Source organism: Colias philodice, chromosome 19 (assembly GCF_061535455.1).
Source record: "Colias philodice isolate Cphi_HAF_F1 chromosome 19, ilColPhil1 Martin Lab GWU primary, whole genome shotgun sequence".
NCBI classification, from domain to species: domain Eukaryota; kingdom Metazoa; phylum Arthropoda; class Insecta; order Lepidoptera; family Pieridae; genus Colias; species Colias philodice.
The window spans coordinates 2,639,731-2,661,928 of NC_143104.1; the positions used below are offsets into that span (position 1 = coordinate 2,639,731).

Below are 22,198 nucleotides of genomic sequence, written 5' to 3' on the forward strand. Positions count from 1 at the left end.
TTCAATTTATTGTATTGGGATTTAGATTTAATATCTGTCTTACGCATATATTTGTATGCTTTTTACAAAGCGAAACATGTTGAATCTCTCCACACCTCTCTGTACCATGTTTTTGGCAAATAAATGTTATTTTATTTTATTTTTATTCAAACTCACACAATATAAGCTATAAAAATTTACATTGGTATGCGTGCATGCGTATGATTCGTTCCATTTTAAATCGCGTGATCGCGCGGCGCTATGATTGGCTAGATTTGAAATTGCAAATAATTATGTGCGTAAGCTTCATATTTATAGTACAAATATATTGGAGGTGAAAGGTGGGGCGGATTTGGTGACACCGGTTCATATACGAACGGCGAATTATTGCCATTCTAACCTCTCTTTATAATACGTTCTGTGAATAAAACCAACCAAGATAAGGTGTATCAAGCGATATTTAAGATAAAAGATGAAATAAAACATTTAATATATTTACAGCTCAGACACAATGTATATTTATATGAGATAGTAGTTAAAAGTTATTTTCCATCGTATATTCTGTGAAAATGTCTCAAGGAATTGGTGCAAAACTAGACCAGATTTGGAAGTGTTTGGGCCCTTTCGGCAAGTTTACTGTGTTGAATTATTGCTTAATATTGTTCCCATGTTTTCTAAGTGGTATGTACACTTCTTCGTTTAATTTCGAGGCCATGGATATTAATTATAGGTAAGTGGCTTATTGGCATTACGTGGAAATCACGTCTGTGTTCAGATCAAAATTTACCTCAATGGCAATTATCAGATTCTGGGTATTTTATCTTAAATAATAAACAAGATGAATTTGTCAATACCGAAAATTTATTATGAATAACATTAAGATTCAATGTTTCATGTTTATGATAAATGAAGATATTATTAATATAGAGCTCCTTATTCTAATACCTAGTACTGAAGTTAAAACATTTATCTTTATTTGTCTATTTGACTTTTAGCCTTCCTTTAAGAAATAATGAAATTGGACTAACTTTCAATACAATATTATACATTGATTATGTTTATTTGTATGACGTTCGTGCTTTTCTATCTTTAAAAATGTATTTGGGGCATGGACCAATTTAAATCAAGTGGACTGACAATCGTCATCCTAGAGATCGTACCCCGTAATTTCAGACTATTACTAGCGCGGCGCTCTGATTTGAGCTTATTATTTAATTTGCAGTTTTAAAAGCGCCACTAGTGACCAATTTTAGAACTAAGGAAACAGCAAACTATCGATTTTTAATTATTACATCTAGAGAGCGTTGTTTTAAAAACTCGGGTGTTTTTGAATTGTTATTTTAGTTTTTAGTTAAGAGCGTTCATGCCCCAGAATCTGATTATAGCCGGAATATTGATTTCGGAAGTACGAAAAAATGAATATGACTTATTAAGTTTTTCGAAATAGTTCTGCGTGATTTTTGTTTTAAAATGCGTGTTTTTTTTATTTTGTTTGTGTCTGCATAAGTTAGTGTATAATATTTAAGAATATTACCATAAAATTTTAGTAAACAAATGTGTATTTTTTTACAATGAATTATTTAAAATTGCTCTAAATACGGCTTCCAAATGAACTCGCGCCAAAGTAGTACAATATACATTATCGTAATACTGGGCTCGCGCTCAGTAACTGCCGGTAATACTTATATTACTTGCTCTGTGGCATACCTGTGGCCATATTGGTCCATGGTGGTCACGAAGTAACTCTCGAACAGCGATGAACGAAGTGAAAAAAGAGGCGGTTCATCCTAAGGAGCGCTGGTGCAGTGAACTCCCATAAATAATTATATTAAACTTGTGCTCATTCATTTAACAATTAATATATCTTTAATTTAAAATTTATCGTATGCCTCAACTCCAATACGAATATCAAATGCCTAAATACGGAATCCAATAAGAGTGAAAGAGAAATTTTGCGACAGTCCTGCGCGAAACAAAAGATTTACTATAAATAGCCATTTTTGGAGCGCCGCTCTCACGCGATGTTGCCGCATCGCATGACAGCAGCAATTGCGCGCGACGTTGCCACTCCTATATTATAAACAAACAATAAGAATACACTCGCGAATCCAAATTCGGGGATTTTCTAATTATTATTAATAGATAATCATTGAAATCGTTTTGAAATATTTATTTATTTAAAATAAATAAACAAAATAAGAAATAGCATATACTTTATATTTTTTAGTGATTAAATAGACATTCATAATGTGGTGCTCATTTTTGACGTGACAACGTCTTATAATTCGATAGCGCCGGCTGCACGCACGAAAAAACATGACTCATGCGGCGTTACCTCGCTCTGAGGCGTTCCGTGTAGGCTTGAAGTGCAAGCGAGAGCGCGGAACGAGCGACAAAGAAGCACAATCGGACGTTGTCACGTTCAACTATCGTCAGTAAACCGACTTACAGACAACCAATTTTTTTTTGTAATGAATTTACTACGCTACTGTATTTTCTTTGTTTTAGTTCAATAATTAAACACCCGTACAATTTTGTCACGAGCCGCCTCTGGTCAAACTAACCGTTATTAGTGTTTCGTTTACTCAAAATACAAAAATGAAGAAAGTATTATTTTACGCTTTTTAAATCTTTAAAACTAAAACAAATAATGTGGAGGTAGGAAGGTGGATTTCCTCAATCGAAAAAGGGAGGGACCAGTCTACTCGACCGGCCGGCCGTTAAGGCCCCGATGATTGATGGCGGAAAGTTGTATATTATATGCTCTGTAGCAAAAACATTTAGCTTGCGCGATTCAGAACGAGGTATCGCTACAAAATAAAAATAAGATTTAAATAAAAATATTTTTTTGCGTATTATATTTTACGTCAAGATACTATTTGGCACATTGATTTGTTTAGTAGCGACATCTAGTTGTTAAACGATTTTAATTACGTCTTCTAGTAAACGTCTCTGATAGGACAAGAACCATTCAATTATAAAAAATGCCAAATGCTACTGCGAGTGACATCTATCGGCTAAATTGGGAACTGAGAAACGAATTACGTTGTTTATTATGGCGATTGTAAGTCCTCTTGATATATATTGGTCCATGATTTGGGGGAAAAGAAGGGAAGGGAGTCTGAAATATTTGATACTATGTGCGCTTGAGGTTACGTTTTACACGTGGCCAAGTATTTGAACAATTATTGGTGATTATGTACTCATATTTTACATGATTTTTACGATTTCAGATGTAAAATACCACAATGTGAAGGTTTGAATGACACTCTTTGGCTGGATCATGCAATACCAAAGGTTAACAATAAGTTTGACAAATGTAACAGTTACGAGTTTGTTGATGAAGATGGTAAATGTGACATTAATAGTTTTAACCGTTCGTCTATAGTTAAGTGTGACGCTTATGTTTATAGTGATGAAGATTCAATTGTTAAAGATGTAAGTATGTATTTGTGGATGTGGGCTTATTTTGGAAATTCGAAAATACAAATGATCGTTTTATTATAAGAATCGAGCAGGATTTGAATCTATATAGATTAAATCATAACATTCTTATTAATTATAAATCTGTACTAATATTATAAAAAGTTAAAAAAGATTTGTGCTTTTGAGTTGTTGTAAAGATAATCTCCGGATCCTCTGAACCGATTAAAAAAAATCTATTATCAATAGATAGCCTCGTTGTCTGTAAGTGTCATATCATGCTATATTTTATTTATTTTTAATCCGATAAACCCGGGCAAGGCCGGAAAGAGCGGCTAGTAAATATTAAAAACAATAATTAATCATATTGTTTTATATTAATACACAGCAGTCATCTGAATTTACCCCGTCCTAGTACACAATATGATGGAGGCTTAAACATTATTGTATAGAAATTAGTATTGATAAAGTTCTATTGAGTGTATTATATTGAGAATTCTAAGTACTGATATTTATTTTCAGCTAATCCCTTAGCATTCTATTCAACATCACTCCCACGTATTATAAACCATTTTACAGGGAAATAGAATAGATTATAGTCATGTAATTGACGTATTTTTAGTATTGTGTAATGAATAGAACCTAAGTACAATATTTTGCTATCGTTATGAATTGAATATTAAAGCACTCAAGATACCATTTTATATGAGACAACAAAAATAACCTCTACTGTTCACTTATATTTCTACAACAATTATTATTTTTATGTTGTTAATTATATATTCCCGTCTGGGCCCGTCCCGGCCGATGATGATGATGACAATACAGTAGACCCGCGTTATACCGGCCCCTGGCCTATCCGTAGATAATTTTCGCGTATCATGCAAAACTTGATGCAAGATTTAACAGTGTATAACCTCTACAAAAACGTGCCACCACTGATTTACTTTACTCTAAGATATTTTAATTACAACATACGCAATGAATCATGATTTGTACCTCTTTCTGAAACAGAAAAAAACTAAAACATATTATCTTATCTTTAGGTTCATAGAACTGTACATATTTTTAAAAATGACTATACGTGATATTTGTTCAATAAATTGACCTAAATTGTTTTTTTCCAGTTTGATCTAGGATGCCAATATTGGAAGCGAACTTTCGTAGGTTCAGCGTACAGCGCAGGATACTTCATAGCGCTTCCCCTAACTGGGATCTTCTCTGACAATTTTGGTCGAGTGAAAGCCATATCCGTAGCCACATCTATGTATGGAGTGTTTGGCTTATTGAGATCGTTCTCTACTGGTTATGTGATGTTCGTTATAGCGGCGTTCCTTGAAACTGCCTCTGCGGCTGCTGCGTATAGCGCTTCTTTTGTTTTTGGTAAGTTTGCTGCTGAAGTATTTTGAATTTATGCTAACAATGGTCACCCGAAATCCTAGTTAAACATTTCAAGAAAAGTTAGACTAGACCTAGTTAAACTGTTTAAACTCACAAATAACATTTAAACAATAAATTAGGTACTTTTAATTGTCTTTCAAAAATTTCTCTCATATAAAGAAAGAAATATTGAGAAGAAAATAATTTTTTGCTTTTAGGCATGGAATTAGTGCGACCCAGTGGACGTGTATTTGGCAACACTATTATGAATTTCTCTTACATTTGTGGGTCAATGACCCTACCCATGATTGCTTGGTGGTTACAAGATTGGAGGCACATGCTTCGACTCGTTTATACACCCTCACTTTTCGTCATATCTTACCTTCTTTTCGTCAACGAAAGTCCAAGATGGTTACTCAGTAAAGGACGACACGAAGAAGCAATTTCAATAGTTAAGAAAGCTGAAAAGATGAATAATACAAAAGTACCAGAACATTTACTAGCTTCTCTCAAAGCTAGTCCTAAATCTGAAGAAAATAAATATGAATCGTTCTCATCTGTTTTTGTTCAAGTAGTGAAATCAAAAACGATGTCACTCAGATTGATTTTGTACTGCTATCTGTGGACATCTTGTTCCTTTGGGTATTATGGTATGTCTATAAATTCAGTGTCATTAGCTGGAAATAAGTATTTGAACTTTATGCTGGTGGCTTTTATAGAAATACCAGCGAATACGTTATGTTGTGTGGTTCTGAATAAGTTTGGGAGGAAGAAGGTGTTGCTTACATGGTATACGCTGAGCGCAGTTTTCTGCATTGGTTTGAGCTTCTTACCGAAACGTGAGTATTATTTCTTAAATTAATGTTCTTCATTGCAGGGCTTGGAATAATTGGTATTAGTGTAACAAAAATTATATGAACAAACCAAATTTAAGGCACTAAACCAGCTAGAATAGGGAAGTTTTGTTGTAAATCTAGTCATACGGTACTAAAATTTAAAATTCTTTCAAATCAAACAGACTCTCAGCTAAAACAATGCTAATACGTTTTCCATCATGACTCTGATTCTTCTTAGACAATAAATCGTAACATTCTTCGTCTTTATGTTTTTGTACTTTTTAATATTTAATAATGTATTCATTTTTTGTATATTACTATACTGGCAATGTCCTATGTGGAAGGCGTCGGTCGCCTCTAGCACAGGTTTATACCTAGTTGAGGCGATCGTCGAGTTTAAATTTAGATCAATGTATTGGTACTAAATAAACGATTTTTATTTATTTATTTAATCACATCACTGGAAAGAAGAGAGAGTGGAGTTATAATGTTACATTATCTAAATACCATTCGAATGCTTATAAATTTTACGTTCCTAATTTTTATTATTTTTATCCACAGAGGATTCCATATGGCCGCTAATCTTCTACCTCGCTGGGAAGTTTTCAATAACAGTTGCATACACTACAGTGTACATCTCAGTATCTGAAGCATTCCCTACAAATGCGCGGCAATCTCTATTGGCTTTATGTTCTAGTACGGGTAGAATTGGTTCCACTTTGGCACCATTAACTCCATTACTTGTAAGTTTTTTTAGTAGTATAAAGTAACTATTTAGTAATCTGTGGTAGTAGTATAAAGTATATTGTTTGTTCCTTTTTTATATGTCGAGTTTCATCAAAATCAATTCAGTAGATCGTAGGTGATTGAGTAACAATCATCAAAATACCATGGGTATCTATGTAAGAATTCTATGCACTAACGAAAAAAATAAATATATGGTGGTGTAAGATGTAATTATAACCTTTTATACGGTGAACCTAAAAGGTCTCAGATTTTATATTTTGATTAAAATATTGCCCCATTGTTTCTGAATTAAGTATTCTAATCTGATAAAATTATTCATTCTGAAAGCTTTTCTGGATGGTTATATTCTACATCATGTTACGATAAATTCAGTATTCTCTAGAGAGCATAATTTCGTACTTTTGAACGCGAATTTTTCGTAATCAGGTTTTAAACTTATTTCCTGTTGTAAACTTTAGTAATAATTCACATCATGATGGGTTATTATTTATATTTCTCAAGCGATAAAGTAACCAATAACAGAGCAAAAGTTTTCATCTCATAGTTTGTAACTATGAGTACTTCTTTGTAAGACTTAGTTCTTGAATTCAATGTATTTTCAATAGTTTGCTATTTACTTGACGATCTAGAACAAATCTTTCTGTAGCACACTTCAGAGTTTATGTTAGGAACATTCTTTAGATACCTGGTGGAATCAAGTAATCATATTTATTTAAACATAGTGCATCTTCGTCTAATAATAATAAGTATTTTTAGTTATGACAATTGCATTGAATCGACTGCTTTGTCGTTATATTGTAGCGTCTTTAATCTCTGTTTTATTTTATGTTTTTTGTTACTACCTTACATATTAATAATCCTTCCTGTTATTACTTTCTGTTTATATTGTTTCCCATAAAACAAGAGACCAAATTACAATTAAACAAATCAATTTGTTTCAGGCGCTGTACTACGAGAATTTACCAACCATATTCTTCGGAAGTCTAGCTCTGACAGCCAGTGTATTGTCCCTCGCAACACCGGAGACAAACAACCTTACTTTACCAGATAATACGAAGGAAGCTGAAAAGATCTCTAAATAAAATTAAGTCAATGAAGTTGCGTTGTGTTTTTTTGCAACCTACGATTAAAATTCCTGCTTCACTGTTGAAGCCATTAGAGAAATGGCATACTCCTCTTAAAAAAGGATCTATATCTGATGTTTTTCTAAAAAATTTTGTTATTTATGTTTCAGCAAGATCTATCGAATATATACTTTCCTCACTTTTTGGCATTTCTATCATATAAAAATGAAAATAACATTTATTATACGCAAATCTATACTTTCTCCATAATAAGGTTTAAATGACCACTATGTTCACTTTGATAATTATATGAATTTTAATATCATTGAGATTTATGTACCTATGACTTGAGTACACTCGATGCAGGATAATACATTATGTAGGATATACATTACGTATAAGATAAATGCCCTATCTAAGACTTCTTTGATCTGTCACTCTGTATCTATCTACTTGTGTACTTAACATCGTAACATTGTAGTTTATCGTAATAAATGATAAGATTGAATGATACGTCTTTATTTAACAATGATTTGCTTTATTTGTGTTCTGACGATGAATTTTGATATTGAATCTGCTGGGGATTGAAACATAAACTGACCTAATTATTACATTTTCTTGTTCTTCAAGTTAAAGACTTTCAAATAAATTTGAAAAGTGACTTCTTATAAGCAAAATAAGAAATAATTCATTTTATAGGCAACAAACTTTAAGAGTCATGAAGTAAGGATTTCTTCATTCCCAGGGGAAGATAAGAATTTCATGTGTTATAAATTTAATTTGGAAGACTTAAGTTCTTTTTATGAGCAAACGTATTAGTTTTTCCTAAAATTAATTATTCCTGGACGAATAATTTTATTGATTATTTTGGGTCGGACGATTTAGGACTTCATTGATGTAAAATATTGAATTATAAATATTGTGTAATGTAGAACCTAGATGTAGAAACATGTATATATTATAATAATGACGCATACTGTTAAAAATAATTCTAAGCTATTCTAGATGGATAAAACATTATAATAATTTAAATATAAAATTACACCCAAAAGCTCGTCTCAACATTGAAATTCACATATTTTAAAACCGAAATCCGGTCCATTTATACGTGCTAACAATAGTGAAAAGTCGACCCATATTTGTCCCTTTGGCCGAAGCTCGGAAAATTGGAGAAACGTAATAGAAACAATACTCGATGCGGGTTGTTTGTCACGGATACTTTACAATTTGGTAGGGTTGCCATGGTCCCTTTGTAGAACCGAGTATTTGGCTTGAGGTTGCCTAGCTTGTGTTTTTAGCGGACAAATTCGAAGGACTTGTGAATTATGGTTTTATGTACTTAGTTCCAATTTTACGTAGCTATTATGAAGCTGTGTGTAGGAAAAAATTCAATATACTTATAATAATGAATTTAAATATACCCTTTTTAATGTTATTTTATGAACAGACATTAAACGAAATTAAAATTAAACGCCTGTAACATAAGTTGCGCAAATATTGTATTTTACGTAACTAATTGATATTTATTTTTAATTTTAATTGTGTATACCTAAATAAAAAATCTGTTACATAAGATAAAGGTATGTATCTCGTGGATTCGCTTGTATTGTGTCCTGACAGAGTATCCTTTACGTAGATGCAGATCATAATCTATCAGAATCGAATTTCAGCCAAATTCGGTACAATTCAGCGTAGTTTATAAGTGTAATAAATACAACGTTTTATATTGCCTTTTTCTTTGTATATAATTTTCTGTAGAAACTGAACTTGTTGTCTGTCCTCCATGATTATTAATTTTAACAATTATACGTATAATAATTATATTTATTGTCCTTTCTAGTGCTAGGTACAAAGTCCACCTGACTTGCATGATAGAGACGTATATATTTTGCTGCAAGAGTTAAAATACGAAACAATATCACGAAGGCAAGGAAAGTATTTATGTCTTTAAACTAATAAGTACTTAATAAAGCCTTTATTGTTTTTATTTATTAAGCTGGAAGCTCCTTGGTTCAGTGGTTGCGATATCAGTAAAAAGTTAATGATTTTCGAGTTAATAATTAAGGACACCACCTAATATTTTTTTATAATATACCTGGTTTGCAGGTAACCTATGCTCTCTGGACTGAATATAACACTAACAATAAAACCTAAAAATATTTTTTTAGATGTAAGTATTAAAATTGCATAAAATTACATATATAAATTACTAGCTTTCCGCCCGCGGCTTCGCCCGCGTTCTCAAAGAAAAACCCGCATAGTTCCCGTTCCCGTGGGATTTCCGGGATAAAACCTATGCTGTGTGTTTATCCAAGTTACCTTCTATATGTGTGCTAAATTTCATGCAAATACATCAAAGGAATAAAAAGTTTCATACAAACTTCTATCCCCTATTTTACCCCTTTAGGGGATGAATTTTCTAAAATCCTTTCTTAGGAGACGCCTACGTTATGACATCTACCTGCATGCCAAATTTCAGCCCGATACGTCCAGCGGTTTGGGCTGTGCGTTGATAGATCACTATATCAGTCACCTTTGAGTTTTATATATACATATAAATTATTACACGTCACACCATATTATATCACCTACACGCACGCACACGTACACATACACACACACTCACACACACATACTCTCACACACACACACACTCAGTATGTTATGTTTTTTATTTATAAATATTATTGTTACTTACTAGTTTATAGTCTATTCTTGAGAATGATATTATGTTGTAATCCTTATTGGCTATTTGTTCAGTTAATCAGCAAAATAGTGGTCTTGTTAAATGTAAAGCTGTTGGATTACCAAATAAATAAATAAATAAATAAATAAATATACTTTAATTGTTCATATTATTAAGAGATTAATCTTCAAAGTTATTTTCTGCAAAACACAAAGACTTTAGACAGGCCTTTCGCAGCGCTTAAATACGTTTCAACATCGAAGCTTTAATAATAAAATACTTAGAAATCAATGAAAACATCAAAGACGCAATTAGATGACTTACGAGGCTTTCCCGCAATAAGCCAGTCTTCGTTATGCTGAATTTAATGAGAATATCAACACGTTTGGTTACACAATTGGGTAGAAAAACAGTGAAAAATATATCTATTTACTAGATTTCCGACGCGTTTTCAAAGGAAAACCCGCATAGTTCCCGTTCCCGTGGGATTTCCGGGATAAAACCTATGTGTTAATCCAAGTTTGTGTTATATGTCTGCTAAATTTCATTTAGCAGACATTCGGTTCAGTAGTTTTTACGTGACAGAGTAACAAACATCCATACATCCATACTTACAAACTTTCGCCTTTATAATAGTATTAAGATTAAAATATAAAACGTAAATAAATAAAAGGACGTGTGTGTTTTAATTAAATTTAGTTTTGATGGTGTCAACTCGTAATAAGTATACAAACAACTTGTGCCTCTCATCACATTAATAGCATTTGCAAAATGTATAATTTATTGAATAAGTAGGTACACTTCTTGGAAGCGCACTAAATGGTTGCTAATGAATGAAGTGTTTAAATTGCAGTGTAGAAAATAGTGAATATATTCTTATTAGAGAGAAGATTTATTTATAACGATTCTACGTTATAAAAGTAACGTGCTTTTTATATTATATTTTATTTTTTAATCATATGAACTAAACGAATATTTCTCCAATTTATCCAGATAAATATTGTTCTTCATCACTGCAAGCTGTAACGAAAAGGATAGGTATAGGTAATATGAACTGGTATAGTAGGTTGTAAAAGTGAAAAGTTTTAAGATTTGCCAAATTGTTTTATCTTTCTTAAAATACCAGCAAATTGTAACATTACTTCAAGTTAAAAGAAATAATGAAAAAGAGCGCCTTTAGCAATAAAATAGCGTAGTTGCACGGAAGCGTATTTGTTATTTTTTTCTCAGAAAATAAAGTATCTTCGTAAAACATCGGAATTCGCATTCTTGTTTTTATTAGAAAAATTCAGAGAAGCTCCCGAGATTTCGCGTGGGTTATTAGAAGGGCCTTTTGGCGAATTTGTGAGATTTTAAAGGCAACCTTTTCATTTGGCTCACCAATTACTCGTAAACCCTTTTCAAAAAAGCCTAATTTTACTCGTGAAATAACCAAAAAGACCCTATTACATCTATTTGTCGGTCCTTAATCAATGTTTTAATCATGTCATTACATTGAAGAATGTAGAGGGTCCCGTAAAAAGGAGTATTTTTTTTCCCCCAAATTAAATTAAAATTAACAAATTTATACACTTATAACATGTAGGATTGTAGGTATATTTGAAATGTATAATGAGAAAATAGAAATTATACTTCAAAATAGTAGAATAAATACCGAATTGTTAAATATCTACGTTTGACGCTTGATCCTATATCGATCATAATATTTTGTTTATACTATGACGAAATTAACCTCATTTAAAACTTACCTATCACACGGGAGTCTACTAAGTTAATACATATTAAACTAATCAACAAAGGCATAACTTTGTGAAACTATGAACACTTTAAGTAACTAGCTGTGCCTCGCGGTTTTACCCGCATTGCTCCTCTCCTATAATTGGTCTTAGTGTGATGATATATAGCTTATAGCCTTCCTCGATAAATGGGCTATCTAACACCGAAAGAATTTTTCAAATCGGATCAGTAGTTCCTGTGATTAGCGCGTTGAAACAAACAAACAAGCAAACTCTAAACTCTTTAGCTTTATATTAATAGAAGTAGGTATAGATTATAATGCCTAATAATAAAGCTCTGAATGCAACAAGAGATTTAAACACTCTTATTCAATCTTCTCTTGATAAAATTTAAATAATATTATATACTTAGTAGTAATTGCAGTATTTAAATAAAAATATATCGAGTCCATTTCGCATTAAAATAATTTCGACGAACTAAATATTTATTACAAACCAAATATTAATATCTCGTTAATAATATACACGGATAAGTCGAAATCCATTTAATTTCGCTGCACTCCCATAATGAATTACATATGATCCCAGTATTTACGTATATTTTCGTATATTACGAAAATTACCATCTGTATCATATCAGCATAATGTTGGATTAAATGCTTAAATAGCGTAATAATAACAAATATTATGTGTCGGATTATGCAAAATAACGTGTTGACTAGTGAAGCTATTTGGTTTTGTTCGGATTGTGAGAAAATAGGACTCCAGTTTGGCAATTATAATTAAAGTGTGGGTTTGATTTTCTTTAGCATTCTTTTTCCTGTCAGATAGTATCATACCTGGATCTACAATCCTATACAATTTTCGCTGAAAACAAAAAGATAAATTTACCATAAAAAGGGCTACTATAGGAAGTACCTACAAGACTAAGGATCAAAAGGTATCAAATTTTGACTGATCCTCATAGTGACCCTGAATAAAATTCAGATTTGCCTTATAAAACCTCCTCCGAGGGTAAAACCGAATGTTCACAGCGATCCCGATAAGGTAAGTTTGGGATCTCCCGAAGGATGAAAGTTGATGTAATCATGCTGGTCTTTTATGTTATACTGATTTATGTTTAAATTGGATACATGTTACGTGTGCGCCATCAATTATTAACGCGATTTTGTTTTGAATGAAAACTTAGAAGTACTTCTTCATCATCACTACATAGTATAAAACAAAGTCGCTTTCTCTGTCCCTATGTCCCTATGTCCCTATGTCCCTATGTATGCTTAAATCTTTAAAACTACGCAACGGATTTTGATGCGGTTTCTTTTAATAGAACGAGTGATTCAAGGGGAAGGTTTTAGTATATAATTTATTAGGTTTTAGACAAAGCGGGCGAAGCCGCGGGCGGTAAGCTAGTAAATTATAAACAAAACAGGGTGTATGTAATACATGTTGCAAGTTGCAACGTAAACATATGCACATACTTGCTAGCTGGGTGGTTACGTCTTAAAAATATTAAAAAGTAATAGAGAAATGAGTGCTTTAAAAAAGTCAATTTTACCTTTAAATTTTACATAATATTTATATCATAATTATGATGCCTGTGGTTCTTATACGACAAGAATGATGATGAAGAAACGTTTAAATTTAATATCCAAAAAAAACTTACTACAAGTTTTTCTAAAGAAAGGTTTACAATTTACCTACTGTAGATTAATAACAAAAAATAAGACTTGTAATTTTTTCCTAATTTCTAAATTTAATTCGGTCTTGAGAGAGATAAATTGTTTCTTCATGATATGGCAAAAGCGAAGCGACGGAGGAAAAATTATTCACTTTTAAAAAGTATTTTGAAACACTTATTTAAACCATTCTGGAGATTTTGCGGAAAATCTTCTTAAAATTGCAATTTGAATGAATTCAATTATTGGGTGAGTTTGTATTGTACTTTAATGTATATATTATATATTTAATAAATTAGTGATACTTTTTAAAGATAAAACTTATAATTATCAGAAGAAACTTTGAAGAAAAAAAAAAATAACAAAACCAAAAGAAAGCAATATGAACGTTGTCATTCCAAAATTACATTTGAACAAATGAAGCAATTCATTATTTATATAATTAATGAAGATTTTAATAAAAGGATTTTTTTAAAATTCCAAATGCCTTAACGGGTTCCTACCCGTTCTTACGGCTGGACTTCATTATTGTATAACATCAGAATTGTAACCATGATCACTGAATTAAAAAAAAAGATTTATAACATGATGCCTAGTCATCTAGATACTATTTTTATCATTATCATTCATTTCCCTTTGTTAATAAGAGCCATACAAGGTTTAACATAACTTACGATTGCCAATCCTTTAAGTAATAAGAGGTTCAAATCAACATAATATACCGTGATAGTAGTAGGTTCAATGGGTCGTTTGTATCATTTTATTCGGTTCTTCCGTGACTAGGGCTCATATGGAAGGCTTAATGGAGGCGAGTTTATCCACCTTTCGCTAAATATCTACTCAGCATGGAATGTTAGTCTTATTTACTTGAACCAATCACAATATACATATTATTGTATGTACGTAGGTAGTACCGACTGACCGGTTGGCTTGGTTGGTAGTGGCCCTGCCTTCCAAGTCAGAGGTCGTGGGTTTGATTCCCACTTGGGGCAAACATTTGTGTGATGAAAATAGATGTTTTCTCTGTGTCTGGGTGTTCATTATCTATATAAGTGGTGTATTAAAAATTATATAATTAGTAATGTATGTTTATTAGCCATCTGGTTTCCATAACACAAGCGAAAGCTTAGTATGGGGTCCGATCGTGCCGTGTGTGAAAATTGTTCGGAAATATTTATATTTATTTATTTATTAATAGCATTAAAAAATCAATTATGTGCCCTCTTATTGATGAATGTTTCCAAAACATCATTAAATAAGAAATAATAAATAAACAGTAAATGAGTAAAACATGTTTTTTTTTTATTGTAGAGAAAGCAAACACAATAGTTGGTGAGGAAGGATGTATTAAACATACATACAAAAAATAATTCTATAATGTCAGATATCATTATCTGGATTGCATATTGACTATAATATCCTATTTTATCTTTCTGGATAAACCTACAATTATATCATTCTCTGATAGAGTTAAAAAAAACCTGTATGACTCATAATTTCATAACTTTTATTTCGTTTAAAACAAACAAGAAGTCCTTGCAATTCACTTTAACTCTAAACATAGTAAGTTCAAAACAGACCTTGAGACTTAACAAATAAATGGCTCCTTTTTTGCTCATCCTCAGTGACCGATCAGGTAGTATTTGTGCTTTGAATTCCTGATTTGATCCTTAATTTATTCACGGTAACGTTCAAATTACAATGCGACATAGTTTAATACAAAAACAAGACGACAGACATTAGCATGCATAATATAGTTCATAGTTTGTGCATTAGGTGAATTAAATAAAATTGAATATAAATAAAACGAATGATGTATCTAAATCCTATAAAATATATAAAGGTTAAAGGTTGAACGACGCAGCAAAATTCAATTGTAAATAAATATAAATAAGCTAGAAATAAGCAAAACAGGTATAGTTAGGTAGGTATCTTAAAATTAATAGACACTAAATACACAACTTTACCTAAATCGTCTTGGAGTTACACAGCTTAATTAAGTCATTGCTTCTAGACATCTATTTAACCTATATTACCTGTACCTGTCAGCTCTATATTAAATGTAATTACAATTCATGTTAATTTAAACACAAACAGTTGATGGGAAATGCAATTATTTATTTATTTATTTATTTATTTATACTCTTTATTGTGCTGCCAAAATACATAAAATACAAACAAAACTTATTCTAAAAGAAAAACAGCACAGAAGGCGGCCTTATCACTTAAGAGTGATCTCTTCCAGGCAACCAACTGATAGAAGGATAAATTATAAACTAGAAATAGGAGGTAGGTAGGTAGAAAGTATACGCAAAGATAAATAAATACATAGTAATGTTATACAAAGATAACAAAAATATTATTAAATAAAGATTATAAATTTAATAAACTAAATACTATAAAACAAACACATACATACATATAAATAAACATACATACATATATGTATAATAAACATACATACATATAAATACATATACCTAAAAAATAATAAAAGACAAAGGACAAGGAGTCATTAGAGAAATAATATACATATTATAATACATATAATTATCTAAATATGCTATACCGAGTCAAAAGCCAGATTTAAATAATGATTTCGGACGAGATTTTTAAAACAAGTTAGGGATTGGGCTTGTCTGATGTTTATCGGCAATTCATTCCATAGATTTATGGCAGTGACTGTAAAGGAATTACCAAAGTAATGTGTGCGACGAAAAGGAGTAGACAGAACAAGCCTATCGACCGAACGAAGAGAATAGCTTTCACAATGCAGGAAGTTGAATTTCGTTTTGAGATAGGAGGGGGTCTTAGGGTCAAAAAGAATACGATACAGGAGAAGCAAATAATGCACATTCCGGCGAAGACGAATTGGGAGCCACTTGAGTTTCTTGCGGAAAGAGGAGACGTGGTCGTATTTACGGAGACCAAATACGAACCGAATACCGAAATTCTGAAGTCGCTCAAGTTTGTCTAGTTGCTCAACTGTTAAGTCAGGAAAGCATGCATCAGCGTAATCAATAATGGGAAGGAGTAGGGACTGTGCTAGCATAATTTTTGTCGGTATGGGTAAGAAGTTACGCAGACGTCGTAGAGAACTAGACGCGGCGTAAAATTTCCGACCAAGTTCTTGAATCTGGTGGGACCAAGATAAAGTTTGATCTAAGTGAATACCTAAGTTTTTAACATGCTTACTAAAAGGTATTATAACACCGTTAATATGTACAGCAGGCAATATACCCCAGTCAACCTCAGATATTTGATAAGGACTACCAACTACAATAACCTGGCTTTTTGCGGGGTTGATCTTAAGGCCGAATTGATCGCACCAAATGACAATTTTAGCCAGTTCATTGTTAATAGAATGAACAGCATTTGGTAGTTCATCGAGCGTGGAATGGGTATAAATTTGTAAGTCGTCAGCAAACATATGGTAGGGAGAAGTTAATTGAGAAGTGAGATTATTTATAAAAATAGCAAAGAGAATAGGTGACAAGACGCCACCCTGAGGCACACCGGCGGCAACTGCGCACCAAGTTGAATGTTTTTCATCCATCAAAACACGCTGCCGCCGATCGCCCAGGTAACTTGAAAACCAATTAAGAACTGTCGATGAAAAGTTAATAAGACGAAGCAAACTCAGCAGAATATCATGATTTACCATGTTGAAGGCATTGCTAAAATCAAGAAGTGCTAAAACTGTGAGTTGCTTGCTATCCATACCGTAACGAATGTCATCTGTAACTTTAACAAGTGCAGTGGTCGTACTATGACCAGGACGGAAACCAGACTGATAAGGACTAAGGATATTATTAATGTTAAGGAAAGTGCTAAGCTGGGAATGGATAAGGCGCTCGAGTACCTTGGACAAAAATGGTAGGATAGAAATAGGACGGAAATCGGATAAGTTTGATGGATTAGATTTTTTGGGGAGGGGAATGATGTGAGCATCCTTCCAGGAGCTAGGAAAAGTTCCGGAGATGATTGAAAAATTTAGGATATGGGTAATGACGGGAATAATGATATCTAGGATAGGAATGATCATATTACGACTGATAAGATCAGTACCGATGGCATTCGACGATATGGACAGGATAGCCCTCTTAACTTCATCAACAGAACTTTGTTTAAAAATAAACGGAGGAAAAACAGGAGTAGAAGCGGTAGAAAGATTATTAAGAGTAGAGTTTATTTTTACAGTGGCGTTAAGTGAAGATGAAGAAGCAAAGTGAGAATTTAAATTATCCAGATTGATGTTACATGAAGGGAAAGTATGGGAAGATTTACCAACTCCTAGAGATTTTAAAAATTTCCATATTTTAACAGGGTCGCCGTTCTCGACCGACTTGTGAATATGACGTCTTTGTGCATCCCTACACAATACGTTGCAACGATTACGTATAGTTTTATATTTGTCCTGCATCTCAGTGGATTTGGCCATCTTCAGTTTGGTCTTAGCACGATGTTTTTTACTAAGAAGGGATTTTATTTCTGGAGACAGCCAGGGAGCAGGTGTGTGCTTTTTCCTAACAGGTCTTAAAGGAGCATGTTTATCATACAGTGCGAGCATAATATCGTTGAATAAGTTCACTTTGAGATCCATTGTATCTGCATCAAAAACTGTTTGCCAATCACACTCAGAAGCATCCAGTCGAAGTTGGTCGTGATCCATACCGGCAAAATTACGCAGCAGGATAGATGAAGGTTTGAGCTTAGGAGGACGGAGTTTATAGGATAAGAAGATGAGGTCGTGATAGGAAAATTCATCAGCAGAGCACTGACCATGTTTGGATACGGAAAGGGGGGAGGAGACAATGATGAGATCAAGAAGGGAAGGGGAGCAGCCAGGAGAAAAATGTGTAGGATTAAGCGGCAGTAAATGGAGATTATGTGAATTTAGGAGAGAGTATAATTTCTTACTTCGGTGGTCATTCTTAAGTAAGCATGTATTAAAGTCGCCCATGAGAATAAGATGATTATACTCAGGAGTAAGGTCATCAAGGAGAAGGTCAAAGGAAGAGAAATAGTTGTTGGTCAAAGAAGGACTATAGAAGACGCCGAGGAGAATTTTGGAATGAGGAAGTTGGACTTCTATAAGGAGATGTTCGGTAGTATTGCTTGGAGGGGGTTGGGAGGAAGATTGGATCATTTTGAAGGGGATATGAGTCCGAAGATATATTGCTACTCCACCACCACCTCTGCCAATACGATCATTTCGGATAAGATGGAAACCAGGAAGGGAATAATTGGCTGAAGGAAGGGAAGGCTTGAGCCATGATTCGGAAACCAGGATAGCATGGATATTATTGGATACGAATGATGCAAGCATATCAGGAAAGTGAGCCGGAATGCTCTGTGCATTAATGTGAACGACATTAAAATTTTTCTGAAGATTATTAAACAGGGTAGGGAGAGCAAGGGCGAGGGGAGAGGAAGCACTATGAAAACTATTCTCATCGCTGCTTAAAAAATCCGGTGACGTTGATTGGCTGCAATCATGATACTCGGAATGTTCAGAACTGATATTTAACATTATAAAAATATAAAGATTAATAATAATAATATACTACTTATAGTAAAAATATTAAAATAATATAAAAAATAACAGAATAGATAACTTATATCAGCTAAAAAATAAAAATAAACTTGTTTATACTTTACACCTCGTACTCTCCGGAATTTATCTATAAATTAAACAAGTATACAAGCCAAAAAGTAATAAAAAAAAAAGAAGAAACATAAAGGTAAATGACAATTCCAAGTGCTAATTTACAAATGGCAACATTATCATAAAATAAGAATTTGACATTTGACAGATGTACATTGACAATAATTGACACTTGACAGTTGACAACTTTTTAACAGAATACAAATTATAAACAAACAAAGGTAAACGCAGTTAGTTAAAAAGAAGGTAGTAAAACATAATTTAATATAGCAGAAGGTAGATAGACGTTATATAGTTATACATATAGTAGTACATAATGGTGGAACTAACATATAAAGACAATTGATACAAACGGTAATAACTAATAATACATAATTGAAGAAACGGAAAAATTGAAAAGGATGATCATTTGAACTATGTATATTATATTATTTGGTGCCTTTAACAAGCCTTTTTGAGCGAACGACTATCTTACTATCTTTGGTGGAAATATGGGATGAAGCAGAGGTACCTGGATTGGGTTTGTCTTGTGATGCAGATATAGGCTTAAAATCAGCGATACTCTCCACACGATGACGAACACCTCCGGATCCGATGACAAATATGTGGCCATTTCTTGTCCAGCATTTAGTGACACCAAAATGTTCCCGAGCAGCCATAAACACCTCATGTCTGCTTTTTGTAAGAAACTCCGAGAGAGTGATTCCCGTACCCTTGAGACTTATTTTGGATGACCAGATGAGCTCCTTGTCGGACAAGTTACGGAGTTTACATAGAATTGGTCGTGGTTTGTTCTCCTTGGGGCTTCCCAACCTATGACAGCGACTCACTCCATTGCTTGACAAATTAGGCAATTTTAAGTGGGTGGACAATATATTCAAAGTTTCAGAGGTCACATTTTCATCTTTGTGCTCCGGAACACCATGCAGCAATAAAATCTTCCTCCTACTTCTCATCTCCTGATTGTCATATAACTTATAAAGGCAATCAACCTGAGTCTGTAGACATTGCAGGGATGTTATAACGAAGGAGCGGAAAGCTGTAAAATCGGATGCCAACCTAGTCGGGGGACTGGCCAAAGAAGTGGTGGTGGATGTTTTTTTAAGATCCTCTTGGAATTCCAGCATTCTTTTGTTAAACATCTCCGACATCTGTGCCATGGATTCTTTAATTGACAATAAATCTGTGTTTTCAGTCATTGTACAGTTTGTAAAAGTGAAGTCCAGAGAGGTTATGAATGACAAAGTAAAAAAAAAAAGTGAATTGTTGGTTTATACTATGAGTTTGAGTGTTAATTTTATGGGAAAATGGTCCGGTAAGTACGTAGGTGGTTTATAGCATTATTTATTATACTTTTAAAAATAAATACCAATTAAATAGCATGGAGTAAATTAATTGCGTGTGTACTTTTTTACGCCTACCGCCCAAAAAAAAAAAAAAAAAAAGTTTATGTTAATTATTAATCAAGCATCAACATCACCAATTAGTCTTGTTCAATACAATTTATTTAATTAGTATTAAGTATCTAGAAAAAATGCAAACGCCGTCAGATAAAATATCATTATTGATGCATGTAAATTTTATATCAAAGTACACACTTCACGTTCATAAAGATAAAAACCAACATAAAAACAAACACAAGGCAATTACTAAAATTATTCAATGTCAAGCACGAATGTCAGATAATATCTGCATATCAATAGATAAAATTAAAACTACATTAAAGCTAAAAGAACAATATAGAACTCAGTCTTCCGCGTGACGTTGAACCGTAGACATGCTTGATAAAGTGGCCATCGTTACTGGTGCTAACAAGGGGATTGGTTTTGCGATAGTCAAGGAATTATGTAGACGCGGTGTAAAAACCGTCTACCTAACCGCCCGAGATGTGAAGCGAGGAACGGACGCGGTAAACAGCCTAAAAAATGAAGGGTTCAACCCGATATTCCATCAACTCGAAGTCACAGATAAAAAAAGCGTCCAAGCGTTCGCTGATCACATAAAAAAGAACCATAACGGCATAGATATACTCATAAACAACGCAGCGGTCATCAGCGAATTCAACATAAAGTACGAGGATGCGTACAACGTGATCAATGTCAATTTTAACAGCATTCTCATTATAGAAGAGTATTTGTTTCCACTGTTAAATGATAATGCGCGTGTGATTAACGTTTCAAGTGATTGTGGTCATTTATCTCAACTAAAAAATTCATTCTGGATCAAAAAGTTAAGTAGCGAAGATGCGACGCTGGACGATGTGAAAGGTTTTACTAATTGGTTCCTGGATAGCGTTAAAAATGGTACGTTCAATGCTGAGGACTTTAATATTACAATCTTGTATCCATACGTTGTGTCGAAGATAGCTCTGAGTGCGTACACGAGAATTCAACAAAGGAATATAGGCAGAGGAATTTGCATCAACAGCATACACCCAGGGTTTGTTGTTACATCAATGACGAAGGACACCGGTATGTTAACACCTGAAGAGGCAAGTGAAGCTCCAGTTTATTTGGCTTTGGATGCAGATGATACTATAAAAGGCAAATATATTTGGTTCGATAAGACAGAAAAGGAGTGGACAGATATTAATTTGAAGTTTGATTACGCTGATCCTGACATTGTTAAGGAATTTCTTAAGAGGATGTCGGCATGATTCCTAGCTGGAGGATGTATAGATTCAGATTTCATGTTATTCAGGCAAAACTTAATATGAAATGTATCAGTATTTCTAAGAAATATATGTGTCGTATTTTATGAGCATATTTTTTTATTATTACTTAACAAAATACACAAATAAGTAATTAAAACGTCTTTTATTTCTTCTAACGTGTATTTATATACATTAATTCACGGCATTATTTGTTGTTTATAATATTTATTACTCTAGTTAACAACGAATAACATTTAAAGTATATAAAAATGTATAAACAAGTGATTACTTATGAAAAACCATTTTTGCCTTCGAACTAAAATGTGGCAGCCGTAAAAAACCTATAAAAT

General features: G+C 33.0%; 2 protein-coding genes across 2 annotated transcripts; both read left to right on the plus strand.

The window, feature by feature from the left end:
* The first annotated feature begins 330 nt into the window (after positions 1–330).
* On the plus strand, positions 331–7,462 carry LOC149479819 (solute carrier family 22 member 21-like). The gene is made up of 6 exons (XM_089707378.1): positions 331–709; positions 3,213–3,417; positions 4,530–4,785; positions 5,001–5,621; positions 6,180–6,361; positions 7,307–7,462. The coding sequence occupies exons 1-6, from the start codon at positions 549–551 to the stop codon at positions 7,445–7,447; spliced, it is 1,566 nt and encodes a 521-aa protein (XP_089563504.1). The 5' UTR covers positions 331–548; the 3' UTR covers positions 7,448–7,462.
* Positions 7,463–20,961: 13,499 nt separating this feature from the next.
* Positions 20,962–21,958, plus strand: LOC149479820 (carbonyl reductase [NADPH] 1-like). The gene has a single exon (XM_089707095.1). The coding sequence runs from the start codon at positions 20,973–20,975 to the stop codon at positions 21,849–21,851; it is 879 nt and encodes a 292-aa protein (XP_089563221.1). The 5' UTR covers positions 20,962–20,972; the 3' UTR covers positions 21,852–21,958.
* Positions 21,959–22,198: the final 240 nt, after the last annotated feature.